This window comes from Gossypium raimondii, chromosome 12 (genome assembly GCF_025698545.1).
Source record: "Gossypium raimondii isolate GPD5lz chromosome 12, ASM2569854v1, whole genome shotgun sequence".
In the NCBI taxonomy this organism is placed as follows: domain Eukaryota; kingdom Viridiplantae; phylum Streptophyta; class Magnoliopsida; order Malvales; family Malvaceae; genus Gossypium; species Gossypium raimondii.
In genome coordinates, this window is record NC_068576.1 from 2354522 (window position 1) to 2377137 (window position 22616).

The 22616-nt window shown below is 32.1% G+C and overlaps 3 protein-coding genes across 3 annotated transcripts; 1 reads left to right on the plus strand and 2 right to left on the minus strand.

The window, feature by feature from the left end:
* The first annotated feature begins 1185 nt into the window (after window positions 1-1185).
* Window positions 1186-3572, plus strand: LOC105762773 (uncharacterized). Its single transcript, XM_012580666.2, has 4 exons — window positions 1186-1353; window positions 1489-1759; window positions 2462-2522; window positions 2787-3572. Exons 1-4 carry the CDS (start codon window positions 1286-1288, stop codon window positions 3389-3391), a joined length of 1005 nt encoding a protein of 334 aa, XP_012436120.1. The 5' UTR covers window positions 1186-1285; the 3' UTR covers window positions 3392-3572.
* Window positions 3573-14959: 11387 nt separating this feature from the next.
* Window positions 14960-15568, minus strand: LOC128035567 (uncharacterized). Its single transcript, XM_052625691.1, has one exon. It carries the CDS (start codon window positions 15356-15358, stop codon window positions 15086-15088), a length of 273 nt encoding a protein of 90 aa, XP_052481651.1. The 5' UTR covers window positions 15359-15568; the 3' UTR covers window positions 14960-15085.
* Window positions 15569-17861: 2293 nt separating this feature from the next.
* Window positions 17862-22549, minus strand: LOC105762774 (uncharacterized). The gene is made up of 9 exons (XM_012580667.2): window positions 22267-22549; window positions 21730-21810; window positions 21144-21264; window positions 20944-21038; window positions 20343-20414; window positions 19352-19582; window positions 19092-19203; window positions 18674-18860; window positions 17862-18223 (listed from the first exon to the last, which is right to left on the minus strand). The coding sequence occupies exons 1-9, from the start codon at window positions 22288-22290 to the stop codon at window positions 18124-18126; spliced, it is 1023 nt and encodes a 340-aa protein (XP_012436121.1). The 5' UTR covers window positions 22291-22549; the 3' UTR covers window positions 17862-18123.
* Between the last annotated feature and the right edge of the window lie 67 nt (window positions 22550-22616).

Here is a 22616-nt window from a genome sequence, read left to right on the forward strand (position 1 = left end):
ATATCAAATTAAAAAAGATATCAATTTGTATAAATCATATGTGAATTTTATAACAATTAAAAATATGTTAATCATTATAAAATTAAATTATGAATTGCATTATATTTTAATAATTATATGTTAACCATAATACATTTTCAACTAATATATATGTATATATTTTTAAACTTACAACTATAATAACAATTACAAGAATACATTCAAATAATTATAAATTAAAATTATAAATAAATTTAAAAATAATAAAATGAAAATATTCATTTAAGTTAAAATTAATTTAATAAATAAATTAGTATATTTTTTTATTAAACTTCAAGAGGATAAGTCGGATTTTTTCTTAAAATTAAGGAGTTTGGATACCCTTTCCCTGAAATTAATTGGTTAAAATATGCTCTACAACCCTATACTTTGTAGATTTTAAAAATGCAAGTCTGCTTTTCTAACATCCTTAATTTTTTTTTGTTGAATTTAAGTTTATTATAATGTCATTTTTTTTATTATAAGGCTACTACTAGATTTGTCCAAGGATCGGGTAGCTCACTCAATCTAGTAGGCCTGGCTCGATTTGGGTCAAGCCTCAGCCTGACCTGATCCGACTCGGATTTAATTTAAATGATAAAAAATATTTTTTAAATTTATATTTAAATTTAATTGTAAAGCATATAAAATATCAATTGAAAATGTTTTATTTTTAAGTATTTTATTAATTTTTTAACAATAAAATAAACTTTTTGGGGGAGTTGACCCAACCCAAAAATGGGCATAGGTATGAGTTTTTTTTTGGAACCGAGCTTCAATTCGGCCCGACCCGGCCATGGATAGCTCTAGCTACTATTAAGTGAGTTTTTTTTTTTAATTTCAAAATTTAACACCAACGAATTTAACAAAAGAGTTTTAACTATGATAACAATTCATCTTAAATTTTGAAATTTAAAAGGAGAAAAACTAAATTTCAAAAATAAAAGTAAAGTGACTAAATTTTAAATATATAAAGAGTATAGGGACTCAGAATACATTTGACCCAAATTAAATGCGAAAAGATGCATGGTTTTTTTTATTGGATAAATGAAGAAGCCCACAAAAATTTTATTTCGACTAAATAAAATAAGCCCATGATTCATTCATGTCTAGAAAGAGTAATCGAATGGTGATGATGAAATGATGAAATTGAAGTTGTAGGATTAAAAAGAAGGCAGGTTTCCAGGGGAACATAACCCTATCCATCCTCTTCTACTGGCAGCAAAGCAAAGCAGCCCTAGAAATTACACTATTCCAAAACACTGCAATGTCTCGTCGAGAGGGTCGAGATTCCGACTCTAGACGACACCGTTCTGGGTTCGACCGTGAACCCAGGTACTTTCGTTTCCCAATCCTTGATTTCGAACCCAAATGATGCCTTCAATTCTAACATTACCCCCATGTATTTCAAATGGGTTTTCAATCTTGTTTAATTTTGTCTAAAGATTTAATTTTGTTTATGTTGTTTAGCCCTAAGAGGTCTAGGAGAGACGGGAAACCTCAGACTGAAAGGCAGGTCTCCAGCGCTGACGTCGGAGACAGGCCCGACCAGGAGGAGAAACAGCGCCGTCGGTTGCAAGATGCTGTACCCCTTGAGGCGGCTCCGACACCTCCTGATTCTTCTAAGATTGAAACTGTGATTGTTGGTAAGGATTCCGATAGGAAAAACAATGGACAACATGAAGGAACCAAGCATTCTTCTGATCCAACTGAAGTGCCCCGCTCCCGATCCTATTTTCAGGTTTTTTTTTTTTTATCATTATGATATCATTTCACCTTAATGGATTCGTTTTATTGCTTGGTGTATGTTTTTCATATGATTATCGAGTTAAGTCTAAATTCCCCGGTTGATTGCCTGCTGTGTGGCAACCATCTGAATAACAATTGTTTTGTGTAGGAAGAGTGTGAACAATGATGATGATTTGTCATCGTCTGCTCTCCAAGAAACCAGTAGTATAACTTTCAGTCCCATGCTCTTGTAGTGTACGTGTTGAATGGTATTGGTCACTTTTGTAGTTTTGGGTTTACTTCTCCCAATAAAATGTTAATGGAACATTATAAAAGAAAATTACTCTGTCATTGTATGTGGATTGGAATCATACATATTTAGGGTCTCATGAAGTGCTACCCTTGCACTGATTTATTGAGGTCCAGAAATGGTTTAAGTAGGAATGATATTCTTGCATAACCTCCTACGGAAAACCAATGGGGATTTGAGTTTCATAGGATTGTGAGCCAGTGGAAATTTGCTTGTATGGAGCATGAATCTGACTTGGAACCAAACAACCTGGTTCTCTTGAGTTCAATAGTTTGGTTATTATTCAGAGTGCATAAATCTTTTTTTTTTTCTGGGCTAATGTAGCAGAATTCTTGTTCAGCCCCACTTTGTATGGTCCGTGTATATAACAATCTTAGGCTTGCCTGTGCATATGTCTTATAACAGCACGATGAACGTGGTATTGCCGCACAAGCTGGTCGAAGTTATGGTCGGAGAGTGGCTTCTGGTTAGTTCTTTTTTTTCCTTCTTTGGTCTTTGTTTCCCACACCTTACTTCACTTTATGCGATCATGTTACCATGTCGTGTCAGCCTTCACATTCAGGTTATAGATGTAACTTGTCAAAAAGAGTTGTCCTGAGATTGTGTTTACATTGGCAAACCGGTTTCTGGGGAAGCTTAAACAGCATTCTCTTCTTATCAAGAAAAAGGGGGGGGAAAAAAACAGTGTTTTCTTGAAAATTATTAGTCAAATATTTCTTTTTCTTTCCAGAGCGTGGAGAGCGTGGATGGTGGAGGGATGCAAAGGATCATCATAGTGAAAGGGAAACTAGAACATATGACACGAGGCAAAGAGACGAGAAACCACAAGCCAGAGGTGATAGCAAAGATGATTGGCGCCATGATAGATTCTTTGAAATGGAGGCTGATCCACCGGCACAGCCACCACCCTCCAGGAAACGACCTGCATTTAGTGAGAAGAAGATCCCTGCAGCAGCTCAAAGTGCTGACCTCACAACAAAGGAATCGGAGAAGTCAAGCCATTCTAGCCACCATGTATTAGGAAGTGAAAGAAGAGTGGACAGGGACCGCCACCCCCGGCATTTGGACAGACCGGATAGACTCACTGCTGGAGATCAGGTTCCGAGCAGAAGAGAAGCACCCAGAGGTGGATTTTTATCGCATGAAAGGCATGGAGGTGGTGGTGGTAGCAATTTCAGGGGAAGAGATCGATTCAGTGGAAGGCAGGGGTATCGCTCAGGTGGCCCTCGTGTTGAGAAGTGGAAGCATGATTTGTATGATGAGGCGAACAAGAGTCCTCCCAGAAAGAATGAAGAGGATCAGATCGCAAAGGTGGAATCACTCTTGGCATCATAGAGCTTAAGTTATACCATTAAGTGGCCCTTTGATTTAATCATCAAATGGCAAGTCTGGAGCCATTTCCCGTACTCCAATTTTTTGTTTCTTTTTTTAAGTTGTATCCTGGTGCAAGGTTAGTTTGTTCATCTGTTTATGATTGCAACTCTTTTGGTAGTAGTGGAATGATAAAATTGAACAATATGGCGTTTCTTTTAGGCTTCTAAATGCAGATCAATAAATAAACCCCATAATTCCATAAAAAATGGTTCTTGCAAAATCATATCATAAAATACAACAAATTTGGTTATTTAGCTTGGCTGCGATCAAGATTATCGAGTCAAAAGAAAAGGCCGGAATCAGTAGTGGGTTCGTGTCAGATGACAGTTTTAAATCGCCACGTGATTAATTATTCTTATTATTGGCAGTGCCAATATTGTTTTCATGGTTGTAGAATTTGGTTGATGATGGTTTAGGTGAGATATCATCCTGACGCATGTGGACCACTTGTATAAATATGCTAGTTTAGGTTAAATATATCATCCGATTGACTTCCCCAACCATCAATGCAACTCAAAAATCATGGCTGCTTTCCCGGGAAAGTTTTTTACTTGTTCATTTATCTCTACAAATTTTCGGCTCTTAACCCTTTCATATCCCATTTTTCCGTGTTCATTTATCTCTGTTTTCTTTATTGAAGTTGTTTTCTTTCGTCTCGTCCAAATTCCTTGTCTCTTTGTCTTTTATCAAATGGCCATGGATACAACAAGAGTGACATGCATGAGGGAAGGGTTACAAATTTGGGGGAAATGCTTATGACTCTTGATTTAGAATTGGACTCTTTCAAGATTTCCGTAAAATGGCGTTGGTGGGAAAGGCTGGGCAATCGAGCCTAATCCTATTCACCATATTCTCAAAAAGGCATGGCCAGTTGAGGATTCTTTGCAAATGCTTGAATTGGGTAGCAGCCTATTTATCTTCGTTTTTAGAAAGGAAAAAGACTTGAAGAAGGTCGTAAATGGTGTGTCGTAGTCCATTATGGATCATCATCTCATGCATAAAGAATGCCCAACAGAAGGTAGCTTCAACTTCAAGGTTCAAATTCATGATTACGAATGGCAATGGATAAGATATTTGTAATTTTTAGATTATTGGAATTTAAATTCGTAAATCTATCTAAAAATTCAAATTCGTAAATTATCCAAGTATTATTATTGAAATTCATATCCGAATTTAATATTACTATCCACGGATATCCAAATCCGTAAAAGCTTGAATTTAACATTTTCAATGATATGTCAAATATCCGAATCTACAAAATTTAAATCCATGAAATAATATAAAATCAAACAAAAATAAATTTAAATAAAATTTATCTATAATCAACAATAAATAAAAGTAAATTTACAAAAGTAGTTAAATAACTATCCAAACAAATTAAACATAATAATTTCGTAACAATTTAAATATACCTAATAATTTAAAGATAAGAATTTGAACAAATTAAAAGTTCCATAACAATCGCAAAAATTCAAATCTAAATCCATGAAATAATATATAAAATCAAACAAAATTTAATTTCAATATAATTTATTCATAAAAATTTCAAATTAACAAAAGTAGTTAAATAATAATCCAAACAAATTAAACATAGCAATTGCACAACAACTTAAACATAAGAATTCCAAACAAATTCAAACTTCCGTAACAATCTAAAATAACTTAATTACTTTAACCCATGCTATTTGTAAATTTTGTAATCTACCATAAAGTTAGTTACACATTTAAGGTTTAAGGCTACGTATCATTAATATAACTATGTACATTATAATATCATGATTGTATATAAGGTTACTTACATATCCTTAATGATCTACCTTAAATATATAATAATAATTGTATATATATTATAATTTACCATAAAATTAGTTACACGTTTAAGGTTTAGGTTGCATATTTTTAATTAAAGAAAGTAAATTATAATACTATGATTTGTAATTTACTTATATATAACAATTGAGATATTATATGTAGTTAAACGTGAAAGTATACAATCTTTTGTAGTATAATATTTACTAAATATAATTATATCTCACAGTATAAAATAAATTCATATTAATTATAATATTTTAAAATTATATAAATATTAATTAATTTTTTTGTTTAAATTATTAATTGAAGGGAGTAAAAAATAGTTAACGATGTTGAGGTACAAAAAATGAGTCGTATAAAGAAAGTGAAGACCCTTCTACAAATAAAAGAAGTAGACAGATGAAGGCATGAAAGGAGGAAATACTGCGAGCTTGTTAAAAATATATTTATGTTACTTGTTGGGGAAGATGGTACCACTTGGGCTAAGTGACCTATATGCCATAGGTCAGGGGTTCAAACCTCTGTCAAGGGAGATACGCTCACGTCGCTTTGGTGGGTGGCCATATGCCTATATACGGTCGAGGTGTTCCCGGTTCTGTGAATCAAGCCCTCAAGGTGGCTCTCATGGCAGGCTAGCTCCCGGTAGAGCACGAGAGATAAAACCCTCTTTGAGACAATGCCTTCAGTTGTTGGGGGTTCGGTCACTTGCCTAGTAGACGACACTTCGAAGACTTCTCTTAAAAGAGGTGGCTAACCCTTAACATTAAAATGCGCCTTTTATTAACCATTATAATCCAATACATAATATGGTTAAATGTAAGACTATTACAAAACCATTAAAGTTACTTATAAAGTTGTAATTGCGAGGTTGATAATTTCTTTTTATAAATATGCCTTCTTATATTATCTATATTATTTGGATGATAATATGTGATCTTAGTTCTCAATTTTGATTGGTTGGAACTTGACTATTTTGATCCTTTTTGAATTGGTTTGTATCTTACTTTGACCATTCACTTTTTTTCTTGTTGTTCTTCTTTTAATTCACTAGTACACTTTCTTTTAAAATATTTTTACGTTCTTGTTAAACATTGAAAACAACTAAATCAATCTTAGACACAAAGGTTTCCACGAAGTTAACATACATATAGTAACAACAATTTATAAATACAAATGTTAAATTTCTAATAAATATTCAAGATTATAATGACACTCAATTCTATTTCTTCAAGGATTTGTATTAATCAACCTCTAAAAATTATTACCCATCAAGATATTAGAGATCTCATACAAAATCAATATCTAAAATAATTTAATCAATAAAAAACTAAATCTTGTATAAAAATCTTATTCTATCACAAAAAAATCTACAATCCTATTTTTCTAATGATTAAGTAATAAAGGTTGAAGTCGTTTGCTTATCTTTTGTTTTGTCCAAAACCTTCGAGCTGGCTATCGCTCGCCCTTTTTTCCCTCCAACCTGTAACACTCCTAACTCGTATCCGTTTTCGAAATAGGGTTATGGAGCATTACCGAAAAATTATAACATAAAAACATTCATTTCCAAACATTTCATTAATCATATCATATTTCATTCAAACACATGTATATTGTCCTTTATTTAAGCCCTCGAGGCCTTAGAAACACTTTAAAAATGATTCGGGACTAAATCAAAAACATTTAGAACTTTATGAAGAAAGATAGAAAATTTCACACTATAGGGGTCACACAGCCGTGTCCCAGCCCGTGTCACTCACTAACTTAAGTCACACGGCCAAGCCACACACCCATGTGCCAGGCCGTGTAGCACTTGAAATGGCCTCACACACCCGTGTGCCAGGCCGTGTGTTGGGCCGTGTAACTTTCGAAATGCAATCTTTAAAACCTACAGAAGACACATGGCTGAGACATATGCCCGTGCCTTAGGCTGTGTGGACAAGAAAATGGTCAAAATCAAGCAATTTCTTTCACTCTTTCAAACATGAACCTACAAGTAACTTGCACATAGCAATAAGTGTAACACCCCTAACTCGTATCCATCGCCGAGACAAGGTTACAGAGCATTACCGGGGTTTACGGATCAATCAGACATAAATTTCAAATGTTTCATTACATATCAATATTCATAATAAAACCAATCAAAAATCATATATATTGTCCCTTAAACGAGCCCTCAAGACCCGAAATACATATTAGAAACAAGTCGGGACTAAATCGAAAACTCTGAGAATTTTTCAAAAATATTTAAAATTTTCAACACTGCAGGGGTCACACAGCCGTGTCTCAGTCCATGTCTGTGCTCGTGTAACTCTCTAACTTGGGTCACACTGCCAAGTCACATGCCCGTGTGCTAGGCCGTGTGAGCATACTGACTTGCATTCTTAAAAAGATACAAGAGACACACGGTCGTATCACTTGGCCGTGTGTCATACACGGCTGAGACACACGCCCGTGTCTCTACCCGTGTAGACAAAAATAGACAATTTTCTAAGTCACATTTCTCACCCAAATTGACACCAACCTAGACTCAACAAATTGCACATAAACAAACCACAATAAGGCATTCAAAACAAGATAAAATCAAGTCTTAAACATGTATCATCACCACATACAACCAATATGCCCTTAGGCACCTCAAATTACAACTTAAAAACATGTCAACCAAATATCCAAACTTACCTAATTAATTTACCTAACCAAGTTACCAAAGTTCACTACAATTCGAATACATACATACATATATCACCTATACTAACATCACAATTATACCTTAATCTCATACCAATATGTAAGTTGGTTATATAAACAAAATATTATTATTCATAATATTTACATAAGCTAAACTTTGACTAAGACCGTACAAAAGCCTATACATGCCATATAAATCGTATTTAGCGTTTCAAAAACTACCGAGATAAGCTGGATAGTGTGACTTGAGTGCTGATCCGATCACCCAATCTTCCGAAAATCTACAACGACATTAAACAATACAATTAAGCTTAATGAAGCTTAGTAAGTTCGACGGGTTAAACAAAAGAAAATCTTACTTAACCTACTATAACAAGTCAAATAAATAAAATCATTCATGTCAATTCCTGTCATTCACGACTTCAATTGATAAATACATCTGTATTCAAATTAATACAAAAATAAATAACATGTCTTTCAAATTCATTAAATAAATCACTTTACCAAAAAAAAATTCCATTCAAAGAGCGACTTACGGATAAGAGTACATCGTCAACAGAAGCTCATAAGAGCTGGTCCATCTGAATATGCCAACAGAAGCTCGAAAGCTAAACAGAAGCTCAGAAGAGCTAAACAGAAGCTCGTAAGAGCTAATCCACCTAATTATGTCAAACAGAAAGTAAAACATGAGAGTTTGCAACAAATGCTAAACCCTGATTTATTTATAAATAATGTCGTTGTCTCCCTCCAATACCATCATACACCAAATTACGAATGTACTTAAATCTCGCGTTCAATTCAAACTGAATATCCAATTCAATATTATAATTCCAACAATAATTCAATTCTAACAATAGAATAAATGCATAATATCATTCATTAATTTATACAAAATATTAAATTTTAACCGTACGAACTTACCAGGACTAAATTGTAGTAATTACAAAAGTTTAGAGACTATTCCGCTATTTTTCCTTTTTCACGAATATCTACGGATCTTGATCTAGAATATAAAATAACTCATTTATTAGCATATATTTCATTTCCAATTCATTTTTACAATTAATACCCTTTTATTTTTAAATTTATGCAATTACCCCAAACTTTCACAATTTTTGCAATTTAATCCCTTAATTTATTAATCTATCAAATTAACTAATTTTCTCAATCAATAATCTATCCAAATATTCTAGGCCTTCATACAGCCCCTAATAAACCAAAAATTCACTATTAAACCCTAATATTTTGACATTTTCACAATTTAATCCTAAAATTAATATTTAACAAAATCACTTTATTAAATCATCATACAACAAAATTAAAGCTCTAAATCCATGTTATTCATTCTAATATTTATCAATGAAAACTTCCAAAATTTTAATAAAATAAAAAACTAAGGTATAGTTTAGTTGGACCTAATTGCAACAATCTCAAAACATAAAATTACAAAAATGTAAGAATTAAACTCACATGAAGCAAAAATATGAAGAACTAGCTTAAAGAGCTCTCTCCTATGTTGGTTTAAGCCGAAATTAGAAGATGAAATCTATAGGAAACCTTTAAATTTTAATTTTATTTCACCAAAATTACCATTTTGCCATTCAATGGCTTTATTTTATTATTTTTCCTTACTTTCCGCCCCACATTTTTAATGTAGGTTTATTTATTACTTAAGTCCTTTCTTATTTATTAATCAATCCATTTAATCACTTAATTATTATAATTAGCAAGTTTTGCACCTTTTCAATTTAGTCCTTTTTAATAATTTTTTTCAACGAAACTTTAATAGAACCTTTTTAATAAATATTTATAAAAATATTTACAGCTCGGTTTATAGAAACGAGGTCCCGATACCTCACTTTCTAAAACCACTTGACTTAGGGTTTTACCACTCGAATCTAATAAATCATTATAAAATATAAATTACCAATTCAAAAACTTTTTTAAAACCATATTTGACTTGTAAATATTAAATAATAATATTTATGAAATTATTTGTCAGATTTGGTGGCCTCAAACCACTGTTTCTGACACCACTGAAAATCGAGCTGTTACAATAAAACCTTAAAACATGCCTTAATCATGCATAAAATGACCAAATATCTATACCAAATGTCCATACAACCAATATACCAAAAGGTACATCAAACACAATTCATCAAACTTATCTAAACATGTGCATTTTTAACCAATCATCAACCATTCACACTTAACCTATTTCCATACCAAACTTACCATATTTGACCACAATTATACCATTACAAATAGCGCATATCTACCTCAAAGCATAACTCAACTTGGCCACATTATTATCATACCAACACATACCAAATTTAGTAATTTCAAACATGATCAACCTAGCCATAAAAACATCAACCATCAAGACATCAAAATACCATAAGTTTCACAAATTCAAAACAACATTACATGCCATAAACATTACTAAACATTAGACATAAGTCTCCCTATACATGACATTATAACCATGACCAAAACATCAGAAATCTACCAATAAAATCGCTGGATAGCGTGATAGATCTCCGACGAGCTTCCAACCCAATCGAGCTTCCGATAATCTATAAAGTAAGAGAAAGATGACTACATAAGCAATGAATGCTTAGTAAGCTTGTATAAAAATTAAACATAATATTTCATTTCAAATATGAACTTTATAAGTCATAAATAAACCTATACCAAAGCCTCGAGATTTATCAAACTATATAACTATGAACTCACAAATGAATAAGTTTATTAACATCTCGTATACTATCCATTTATAACACAATAAGGTCTAATAAGTTGAATTACATAATCATCAACCTTTTCTTAAAATGTTAAACCTTTTCATTTACTTACTTCTCATTCCATTTACTTAGCATAAGCTTAATTACATTATCAATTCACAAATTAGTGTATTTATCCATGATACAAGTAAATTCACATATATCATAGTTAAACTTCTTCCTTACAAGTAAGTCCTTTAACTCAACAATCTTTTATTTCATCATATTACATCTCAACTATGAACTTATCATGTCATTACCTATTATTACCCGTTTCATTTGCATAACACACAAGACATAAACATAAACATCAACCATAGCCACAAGTTAGTGCATTTAAAAATAGCTATTTTAGAATTAACTACATGATAAACCATTTCATAAGAAATTACATACTTTGATTCTTACCACCCCTTTCATGAACATAAGCATCTTTCCATTTGGACACTTATCATTTCAATACATAACTTTAAAACTAACATAACACAATCCAACCAATAGCTTGGCACAAGTCTAAGCATTATTAATAACACATGTTAGTGCATTATTTCATAATTCACTTGAATAACATAAGATAAGTCACTAAACATGAATAACCTCACTTGAGATCATCAATTCCATGAACATAAACATACTTTCATTTAACATTTCCTTTTCATTCCTTTTCATAGTTTTCATGATATAAGTCATTTGAATACTTGTAATTCCTTCCCTTTTCATGCACATTGAATCAAATGAAATAACATTGAATATTAGGAAAATACTCAAGTAACCATTTAATTCTCTAAACACACTACAACATCACGATTTAATGTATTTATAGACATAATAAGAATATATAATTACACCAAAGAATTAATATTCATTATTAAATTATACTAGTCCAACACTCAACTCGTATTCATACTTACGATACATACCTCACTTGAAACGTGTTACTTGAATATCAAATGATTGGAGTGTGCCATGGTGTCTTTCAACCATGGTCTTATTCATTTTTCGTCGTGTTGTCATAGTGTCTTTCAACCATGGTCTTATTAATTTGATTCATGATGCCATAGCGTCTTTCAGCTATGGTCTTACTTGATAGAATTGTGATGCTATAACGTCTTTCAGTCATGGTCTTACTCGATAGAATCGTGATGCCATAACGTCTTTCAGTCATGGTCTTACTCGATAGAATCGTGATGCCATAACGTCTTTCAGTCATGGTCTTACTCGATAGAATCGTGATGCCATAACATCTTTCAGTCATGGTCTTACTCGATAGAATCGTGATGCCATAATGTCTTTCAGGCATGGTCTTACTCATTAGAATCGTGATGCCATAACACCTTTCAGTCATGGTCTTACTTGTTTCTAGTATGGTGCCATAGTGTCTTTCAACTATGGTCTTAATCATTTTCCTTCAAGTCAATAAACTCAATTCATATATAAACAATTAGATATTAAACAATAAAAACCATAATTAATTGATTTAATCAAGTTATGAGCTTACCTGACTAAATTGTAAAAATGTCAAAGTACAAAGGCTTTTTGGTAATTTTTCATTCTCCTTGACTTGCCACTCGATCTTGATATAAATTAACTATTTCATTCAATTTATTAATTTAGATAGTAAAACAATTTATTTTATGCAATTTAGTCATTTTTGACATTTTACAAAACTACCCCTAACATTTTACTTTTAGTCAATTTAGTCCCTGAGCCTAAAACATGCAATTTAACCATTTTTATTGCAAATTCATATCAGCCGAATATTGATAGCTTCCATTTCAGCCTATTTTTGCAACAATTTCACACCAAGTCCTTATATTTGTACTATTTTAACAATTTAATCCCTAACCGTTAAATTCATCAAAATCACTTAACAAAATACTTATAAATCACAACTAATACTCCAATTTCATCATTTAACATCTAAAATAAAAAAAATTCATCAATGACAACATTCAAAATCTTTAAAGTTTCAAAAACAAAAGTACGGGCTAGCTAGACCTAGTTGCAACGATCACAAAAATATAAAAATTACTAAAAACGGGTTTAGATTTCCTACCATGCAAGAAGGCCGAATGTTTAAAGAATTTGAAGCTTCCAAGATTTCCTTCCATGGTGGCTCATCCAGTGGGAGAGAAGAATGAAAAAGAATTGGAAATTTTCTTTTCTTATTTTTATGTTTTATTTATTAATTTAATGTTATTTTAATTATAAAATTTAATTTAAACAACTAAAACCACTTATTCACCGTCAATCATAATTGAATACGACAATATTGTGATTTAAATCCCTTCAATAATTCTATTTAACTCATTTACTAATAAAATTTAACTTTTGCAATTTTTACAATTTAGTCCTTTTCATTTAATTAATTATCTAAACATTAAAATTTCTTAAACAAAACTTTAATACAACCTTAATAACACTCTGTAAAAATTTATAAAAATATTTACAGATCGGTTTATAGAAACGAGGTCCCGATACCTCATTTTCTAAAACCACTTAACTTTGGGGTCTTACCACCTGAACCTAATTGTTCTTCCTTTTAGCACAAATTATTAAATCAATTTTTATCAATACACCATATAATATTCGTAAATATTAAATAATAATATTTACGAACTCACATGTTAGATTTGTGGCCCCGAAATAACTGTTTCGACACTTCAGAGAAATGGGCTGTTACAATACCAACCCTTTCTTTCTTTCTTATTCTCATTCACTTCACATGTCTTCTCTCTTTCCAATTTGCAGATCTATTTTGTGGGTATCTTTGTTGTCTTTACAAGTTGTGATGGACAGATGACAGCGTCTGTCGTTTGCTAAAACTACACCAGCCACTAGTAGTTTTTCTTGGAAAGTGGGTGACTCTTCGTTAGCTTCTTAATCTGTTTCTATTTTGAGAGTATTTCAGAATAATAAATGATTTCATGAGTCGATTTGGACCTATGCTATCTTAAGTTTTATATGTTTTTTGTTTGTTTTTTCATTGTTTAATAAGTTTTCAATTTTAGAAGTTTTTGTTTGCTCTTGTAGCACGTTTTCTAGTTTTGCTTATGTATGTAACTTTAGTTTTACAAGTGATTTTAGGGATGGTTTTGTTTCGTCCTTTTTAGTTTGGTGAATGCTCGACTCTTTTGTCGATTTTTGCTCGCCGCTTTGGACCATCCGGGGCTAATTTCTTTACATATTAAGTACTTGCAATCACTCTAGATATGCCATGCTTAAGTTGTGACAAAGTCAATTGTCAATTTGTTATGATATTCTATTGATGTCGAGGCTAAAGCCTTTGTTGTGTTGATAGAGTTTGTCCTTCAACATCAAATTAGGAAGACACACTTGAAAGTATTAAAAAATTTATCACCTATCTTATAAAATTCTAAAAAAAATGTGAGAAAATAAAAAATTAAAGATTTTTTGGTTTTAATAGATGAAGAAATGAATTTATTTTTGGGTAAATTATAAAAATAGTCACCTTTATTTGCCTCAGATTACATTTTAGTCACTTATGTTATCATTTTGTTACAAAGTGGCCGCTCTGTCGTTAAGCTCCATCCTCCCTAGTGGCAATCCTACGTGACAGTTCAAATGGGTTTTAAATGTCAATTTGGATGTCCAATTGGGATGAGAATAGTTTTTCAGTTAAAATGGAAAAGAAAGCTAAAAGAAAAATGAGATGAACAATTGTTCTTTTCTAATTTAAGGTGTAATTAATTTAAAATTTTTAATTAATAAATTTATTTAATTAAAAATCATTCTCGTCCCAGTTGGACATCTAAGTTGACATTTAAACCCCATTTGGACTACCACGTAGGATTGCTGTTAGGGAGGTAACGGAGCTTAATGGCAGAGTGATCATTTTGTAACAAAATGATAGCGTAAGTGACTAAAATATAGTATTTCAAATATAAGTGATTAAGATGTAATCTGAGACAAACAAAATTACTATTTTTATAGTTTACTTTTTTTTATTTTTTATATAAAATGATTCTTTTTAAAAAGATTCTATTGTAAAACTTTCAAACTTATCGTGCGTTCATAAGTTTTTTTTTAGTTAGGAATTTGTAGAAAATGATTTTATATCAGGATTTTTAAATTTTTAAAAATAAATTTCTTTTTTAAATTCTTCACAAATTTTAAAAGTCTCTTATAAATTGAGCCACAATCTGATATGGGGGGTTCCCCACCGAGTAATAAATGTGATAGGGGCGGTGATTAAGCCATAATTGGTGACTACATGACAAAGCCATTACTTTACAATACACTGTTTGAATGTTGAATTAAAGGCAAAAAGCCATTATTTGAGATGAACAACTTTACCCTATTTTACAGCTAAATAAACAAATCCATGCAACCAAACATTTAAACAACCCAGTCATCGTCGTCTAACATCACCAGTGTTCCCCACTGAAGTTTGCTGATGAGCATGGGAACCAACACTTGAAGAACCGTTGTTGTACCCCAAACCTGACCTCTGCTCAACAACCTCCACCGTCGCAGGCGGCTGGAACTCAGACCTTGTTCGCCGGTGAGACGATCCCTCCAACAAATGGTAGCTACGGCTAGATCCCACCGACGTCGACCTGTAATTGTGGCCAGGCTTTTGCTTCTTCATGGCATGGATGAGATAAGGGATTAAGCCTTCCATCACTCTTAAGTTTTCACTCTAGATTTGAAACCCTAAACTTTTGGAGTTCTAAACCTGTATTATGAAGCTTACAATCCTAAGGTTGCAACATTATGTATTTATAGCAACGTTTCCTTGTTGACAAAATTGAAAAAAATAAAAAAAAGTAACAAATTTAAAAAAAAATCTCTGAAAGCGATATAAGTGGATGAATATGTTGCTACTTGCTTCAAAATGCATATATAAATATATATATATATATATATATATGTTATATGATAGATGAGGTTGATGATGTTAATAAACTGAAATAGTCAAATGGTGGGGGTGGGAGACAGCTGAGCAGATTTTTTGTTTGGAAATGGGTGTTTCAGTGGGTGCAAGCAAACCGCGAAGCTAATTTGACAACCTTCTTTCCCCATTATTTACGATTTGCAAGCAACTTTCTTTGACTGCTTTATCTCACTGGGGCTGCTAAGTATACAGAATTAAATATATATTCTTATAATCATAAAATATTACATTACAATATTAAAAATCCACTTTAAAATTAAATCTGACTTTAATTAAAATAGTAATACTAAATAGATGTTGTGATGGTGTTTTGAGTTCAAATTGTATAATATATATATATGTATATATTGGATTTTATATTAAAAGAGTAAAATATTGTCAAAATAATAGTTTTTGGTAATTTAATAATTGATTTGGACTTAGGCCTGTTCATGGGCCGGGTTCGGGTCAGACCTCGACAAAATTTTAGGCTCGGGTTTAGCTCGACCCAATTAAAAATGCTAAAACTCCGGCCTGACCTGGCCTATTAAATTTTTATATAATTTTTTTAAAAATATAATACATCAAAAACATTAAAATAAATATTTCCCAACAAATTAAAAAAAATCTTTATACTTAAATAACACTGGCATAGGTGCAACCTAACAAACAAATGCCTCAAAAATAGTAGCAAAATTAACAATAAAATAAGAGTTATACAATATCCAAACAATAACAACAAAATAGTAGCTACATAATAATGAAATAATAGCAAAACAGTGAGAAAATAACAAATTTTAAGTATAGATAATAATATTTAAAAATGCATTTGATTTAGGGTGCGTTCGGATAGCCACTTAACAATTGAATTTATGTGTGATTGCATGTAATTACACATATGTAATATGTTTGAATGACCATTATAATTATTGAGTCCCATTAAATTGAGTATAATTGAGCAGCCCAATTACACTCTCCAATTTTTAGAGGAATGTGACATTTAGACTAATTACATAGGTAATTACATTCGATTGTAATATGCCTTTCCAAATACACCTATACATATTATTTTTATACAATAATAACATTTTAATTTTTGACATATATTTATTTTATTTTATTTTGCTAATCTCGTTTAAATTATTTAAAAACTCTACTGAGGAGAGATAATTTTTTTGTACATTTTGACCTATTAAATATTTAACTAAATTATATAGTATTTAATATTAATTATTTATACTTGTCCAAGAACCAATAAATGATGACAAGGTGTATGTGTTAAATATTAGAGAGAATAATAACCAAATAAATAGGTGGCAACTATAGTAAGAAATTTTAAATTGGGAACCAAAATGATATTAGCAATTAGATCAAAATAAATGGTTCTAAGTATTAAATTTTGTATTTATCTTACCTTATTAAAATAAAACCAACAATACTCAATCTTTCCCTTCCTTTTACATTATTTTAGAAAAAAATTGAAATAGAAAGCAAGAGAATAGTTAAGCTTAATTAATTTGAGTTTTAGGTATTTGTTTTTCTTTATTGAAAACATTTCATTCTAAAATTTTGAGTTTTTTCTTGATTATTTTCATAAAAATTTAAAACTTTCCTCAATTTTCTTGTGGTATGCTTGAAATTCTTTGAATAATTGAAATAATTAAGAAAAAATCCCAAAACTTTTAGAATGAAATGGTTAACCAATGTTTTCAATCCAATATAATATTATTTGCTACTTTATAAATTGTTTTTAACTCTTTTTATCTAATGGAATGGCATGACGCCAACTCAGTTGAAGTACATAGATTTAAAATAATAATAATAATAATAATAAAACCACTTTTATATTATTTGTTTAACTCAGTTTTGACTCGACTAATCAACGTGATTTTTGTTGGATAAAAATTGTCAAAGTAAAAAGCCTCCGAAACATAAGAAATAAATAAACAAATAAAACAATGAACTTCATGGAAATTATTTGTATTGTGTCAATCAAGTGATGATTACACTTCTTTTCTTCCAAATACTCTATATTGATTATGATGAACTTTGAATGAAACCAAATCCTTACCAACTACCAAAGGGAAAGAAAGAAAAATCAACTAATTTTTCTACTTCCCCACCCTTTTTTTTTGAACTTTTCTATTTTATCTTTTTTATAAAAAAATAAAAGATGTCTAATCTTGGAGATAAGGAAAAGAATAGAAACTAAGATTTGAAGACAAAACTTAAATCGGAGGACAAATAAATGTGTACATAAAATCTTCTATTAACATGAATATTTATTAATCATATCATAGCCTCCTTGCAAGTTTACTATGAGACATGTCATGGATTCTTTTTTCTTTTTTCACTCAATGTTTCTAAAACTAGTCAGTTGCAGCAAATTTGGATTCAATTTTTAAGCAGTGAATCTGTTAAAATAGTTCATGATTGAAGGGGACAGACAGAAGCCAAAATGATTCTGAATTACCTACAATTTCACTCACGAATTTCATCATAGGTTTTGTTAGTTACTGCTGCGCTGCTTGCTCATCGTTGCCCAGATCTCCCTCCCCAACAACCCTTTGTGCAATTCTGTAGTACAGAATACCCATAGTAGCCACGCAGGCCCTGCATAAACAATAATTCATACACACTGAATCAAGAGTTTATAATCACTCTAGACTCTGCAATTTAAGTTGGTTCCATTTATACATCTGCACTTGAAGATACAAAGACAGTCACTTCATGACCCATCATTAAATTCTCTCGCAAAGAACCAAATAACAAAAAGTTAGTAGCCAGGAGGAGGAGAATAAAGGAACCCGTCTCAGTACTCGACCAAAAGAACAGAGTCTGCTTTCACTCATTATTTCTATCTCTCCAACTTAACTGGCATCCATTGAGATATCAATTTCACCAACCAAAGGTTAGAAGGAAAGATGAATAGACAAACACAAGAAGAGATCTATATTAATAACAAATATGTACATTTATGCACAAGACAGAAAGGTACATCTGTTTGTTCATTTGTAGGCATTGGCACTTATTCCAGATGCAAAAAAAGAGGTGTGGACTTACATGATTGCTATGACAAGAAGTATTTTTCTTGGATCCATCCGTGTTGGTCTTTGACGCTTCAATCGACCTTCAGGGATGTCATCTGCATTCGATGCATCTTTACGAGGAGGTGCAGTCACTGGTAGAGAAGGTAATGCACTTGACCAGAAGGGAATCAATGCTCTGAAGAACTTATGACGAAGCGAACCTACAACAACAAATTATAAAGAGGGTTAACAGAATCATGAACATGAAATCACAACTTAGGCACCAGAAATATTTATCTTATCTAAGTTCTCCATTACAAACACACTTAGAACTTTATATGGATGTATTAAGAAAAGCTTGATGAAAAATGTCTCAAAAGAAGAACAAATCGGAGAAGTTCAAATAAATTAGACAGCAGAAAATCACTTGATGAACCAAGGGTCTAACATACCCCTCCGAGAATACTTTTTACGATTTCCGTCTTCATCATCTGTAACATAATAGGAGATTTCAGAGTTCTGCCGATCAGCATGGACTGTACCCTTTCGTGTTGTAGCAATAGGCTGGATTACATAGCAACATTAGACAAAATACCCAAGATAAGAAACAAACAACTAGCATAAATAAAATTGATATATACAAGCACAATAAATAACATGACTTGAACAACTCATATTACATACAGTAGTTAATCCAAAAAAATTCACTTACAGCAACAGGACTTGAAGTTTTCATGTAATTCTCAGCTGAACTAGGACTATCTATCTCCATTATTTCTGACACTGAAAGTTTAGGAGGGCCAACCGCTGAGTATCCTTCATCTTTGGCCACAGAGGCTGATGAATTCCCATTATATCGCATAATAGCAGAAGGAGGACCAGAAGGCTCAGGTGTATTAAGAGAAACAGGATGATTTCCAAACAAATTCTTCTCCATGCCAGTCTGCACAATAGCAAGTCATTTAAAAGCTATATCCCATAGTAGCAGATATGATAAAAACTTGAATTGTATTCATGCTAAAATGGAAACTACGATATGGAAATCTGCTATATAGAGCATGCTAAAATCCCAATCAATCAAAAACCCTTTTTCTTTGCTGCTTTATTACAGATAATTAACAGATTTAAAGGTCAATTTTATAGACAAATTATGACCTTCAGCTTTTTTAAGCATCAGAAGATTGAGTGGGCACCTCAAATACTGGGATGGCCAATATGGTCATTGAGATTTCAGAAACCTTTTTGTCATTCTATGCTTTTAGATGACATTGAATGAAAAGGTTTGGCCATTGCAGACTTTCATGGCCTACATTTTACGATAACTTTCACTGGAAGAAGTTGAATCAGTTAAATAATGCATTTGAAAGGAGAAATTTTTTTTGGCAGAATGTACACCATCCATTTTGGAAACTCTCCCACGGCAACAGTTAAATCTTGTGGCTTTCATGTCGACCACTGAAAGGCCAAAATCAAGCTTGATCAGCGGCATACGCGAAAAGTGTAACAATTGGATTACAACTTAAAGTTGGCAAGTCACAAGAATAGTACTTCTTAAGCGCCCAAAACCAATATGATATTTTCTTAAAAAAAGACAGAAGAATAGTTTGATAAGCAAATATTGAAAGGGGGACAAAAGTTATGCAAAGTTCAATTTATATGGAATGAACAGTTCTTTCTAACAGCCAAACCAACCATGAACTGACCTGCATAACAGCATCCTTCAGCAGTGAATGAAGACGGGATGCCGAATCTTTTACACTCTTGGGAGGCCATATCTGGGCAAGAAACCATTCAAAATGAGACAAGTCATACTGACAGAAGTAACTTATAACCAAGACCAACAACATTACTGCCATAACCCAAGCAAACAAGTAAAGAAATTAAGTCATGCCACAAACAAATTATACAGGCTTGAGTCCTTGACTAACAGATCATGGAATTCTTCCCACACAATAGAGAATGCCAGTTACATCTTGTTCATTTATTAACCTCCATCTGCTTTTGCTAAGCCCATGGAAAAGTTTCAATCAAATAAAATTCCTAGAAAATGTCAAAAAAATGCTAATCAGTGAAGGACTCCGCCTCCATTAAATACTCATATGACTAGCTCCAAAGGCAGAAGTAGCATCACAATAGTTTTTGTCACAGTTAACCATCTCCTATCCACAAACACATTTAGCATTTAAATGTTTCCAACTACTATTAAGTTGTGAGGTTCAAGGACATGCACCATCAATGCTGTGTACATATATTAAAACAATACCAAGCAGAAGCACGAGGCTAAAGAGCTTTTAGGAAACTTACAGATGTAGAACATGAAGGACACACGTATCCAGCAGATGCAGTGTGCAGAGGAAAGCTTTTAATATGTGAAATCAAGCAATTTGTATGTATGACATCTAGGGTAGCAAAAATATAACAGTGAGATTATACAACAAAACTACAACATGCTGTTGGCAAGAAAGAAAAAAGGAGGCAGTATCTACATCAGTATAAACACATACGTAAGCAACCCAACCGAGTTTTTTCAGAGCCAGCCTCCTCCTCAAAAACGGCTTGGCACTTGCAACACTTGGGAGGCCAGTCATACTCTCCATCTATTACCCATTCTGAGTAAGTACGTATCTAGAGCAAAAGGGAAAGAAAAAACAATTATAAGCTGTGAACAGCATTTCATAAACATCGCCACTAAGAATTGCTTTGTAACACCGTTAAATATACATAGCAGAAATACACTGTTAAATATACACAGCAGAAATCATAATTATGATATTGCATACAATTTAGAAAAATAAAAAATGTACACGAAGATCTATAATAAAGGGAGTAAAAAATAATTATCAATAAAAGAGTAAAAGTTATTAACAAGTAAAACACAACCAGAAACATAAAGCTTCCATAGAAGTTGTACTCTTTTGCAAGAACAGTTCTAACGCCTCCCAAATAGATACATCCATGCCCATTCTTACTCGTAGAATTCTTTAATTTTTGCTCCTAGTCACAGTAGTTTAACTACATTCTGCTTGAACCAAGTTCAAGTCTTGGAAATACGGTTTTGAGTTAAAAGAGAGTAGGATGTTATAAACTTACCACGCATATTTGGTGCTCAGGAAAGCATATGCATTCTCCACAAACAGGAACCTTGTGCACGAAACAATATAACTTTGTCGCCTGAAAAAATGAAAGAATGAATGGAGGTTTACAGAGGCATTTTATATATCTTCGATATCAACAAACCCCGTCCGCTCTAAAAATCATCGTATTAATACACACTACTTAATTCATAACATAAAAGGCTACATTCTACTTGAACCTCCTAAATATCAAGCTCAATTTCTCCTCTCTTCGGTTCTTTTATTAAAATAATCAAATTCGCATTTTTCCGATTAATAGAACTCTAAACTGAAGACAACGGAGATCTGAGGAAGGCGTAAATTCTTTAAGGCGATGAACAAATTTGTTGATAGATCCAGAATCTCCAACGAATAATTATAAATTCCGGCACAATTTCCACAAAAATAAACGGAAAAACCGAAACGAAGAAATCTAGATATACAGCTGTGAGTGGCAGTGAATGTATGAAGGGATCAAAAGATTGCATTAAATTGACAGAAAAGAGAAAAGTACCTTGCGGCATTTGCAGACCACCATGGCATAAAGATGCGAATAAGCACGGTATCGATCACTTGGAGTCCGATTCCGGTATATGCAAAACTTTGAATGCCATAGATAGATCCCTAGGGTGTAAGGTAAGTAGATGATAACAGAGAAAGAGGAATTAAAAAGAGAGAAATCTGAGTTGAAAGAACATGGCAAACTTTGGTAAGGAAAAAGGAAAATGACAAATATTATTTCACATAAAAAAAATTACTGAGTTTTCGGCTTAGTTGATGAGTTTTTGGGATTTGTATTTGTTTGCTCCAATGTGCTAATTAATATTTCGTTACATGTTTCATCTAATAAATGAAAAAATATTT

Excerpts from the sequence above, each read along its gene's own strand:
- LOC105762773 (XM_012580666.2), top strand. The coding sequence starts at position 1,286 with ATGTCTCGTCGAGAGGGTCGAGATTCCGACTCTAGACGACACCGTTCT. Across the intron at positions 1,354-1,488 it reads GGGTTCGACCGTGAACCCAG|CCCTAAGAGGTCTAGGAGAG; the intron begins GTACTTTCGTTT and ends TATGTTGTTTAG. Across the intron at positions 1,760-2,461 it reads GCTCCCGATCCTATTTTCAG|CACGATGAACGTGGTATTGC; the intron begins GTTTTTTTTTTT and ends GTCTTATAACAG.
- LOC128035567 (XM_052625691.1), bottom strand. The coding sequence starts at position 15,358 with ATGGAAGGCTTAATCCCTTATCTCATCCATGCCATGAAGAAGCAAAAG.
- LOC105762774 (XM_012580667.2), bottom strand. The coding sequence starts at position 22,290 with ATGGTGGTCTGCAAATGCCGCAAG. Across the intron at positions 21,811-22,266 it reads TGGTCTGCAAATGCCGCAAG|GCGACAAAGTTATATTGTTT; the intron begins GTACTTTTCTCT and ends TCATTTTTTCAG. Across the intron at positions 21,265-21,729 it reads CTGAGCACCAAATATGCGTG|ATACGTACTTACTCAGAATG; the intron begins GTAAGTTTATAA and ends CTTTTGCTCTAG.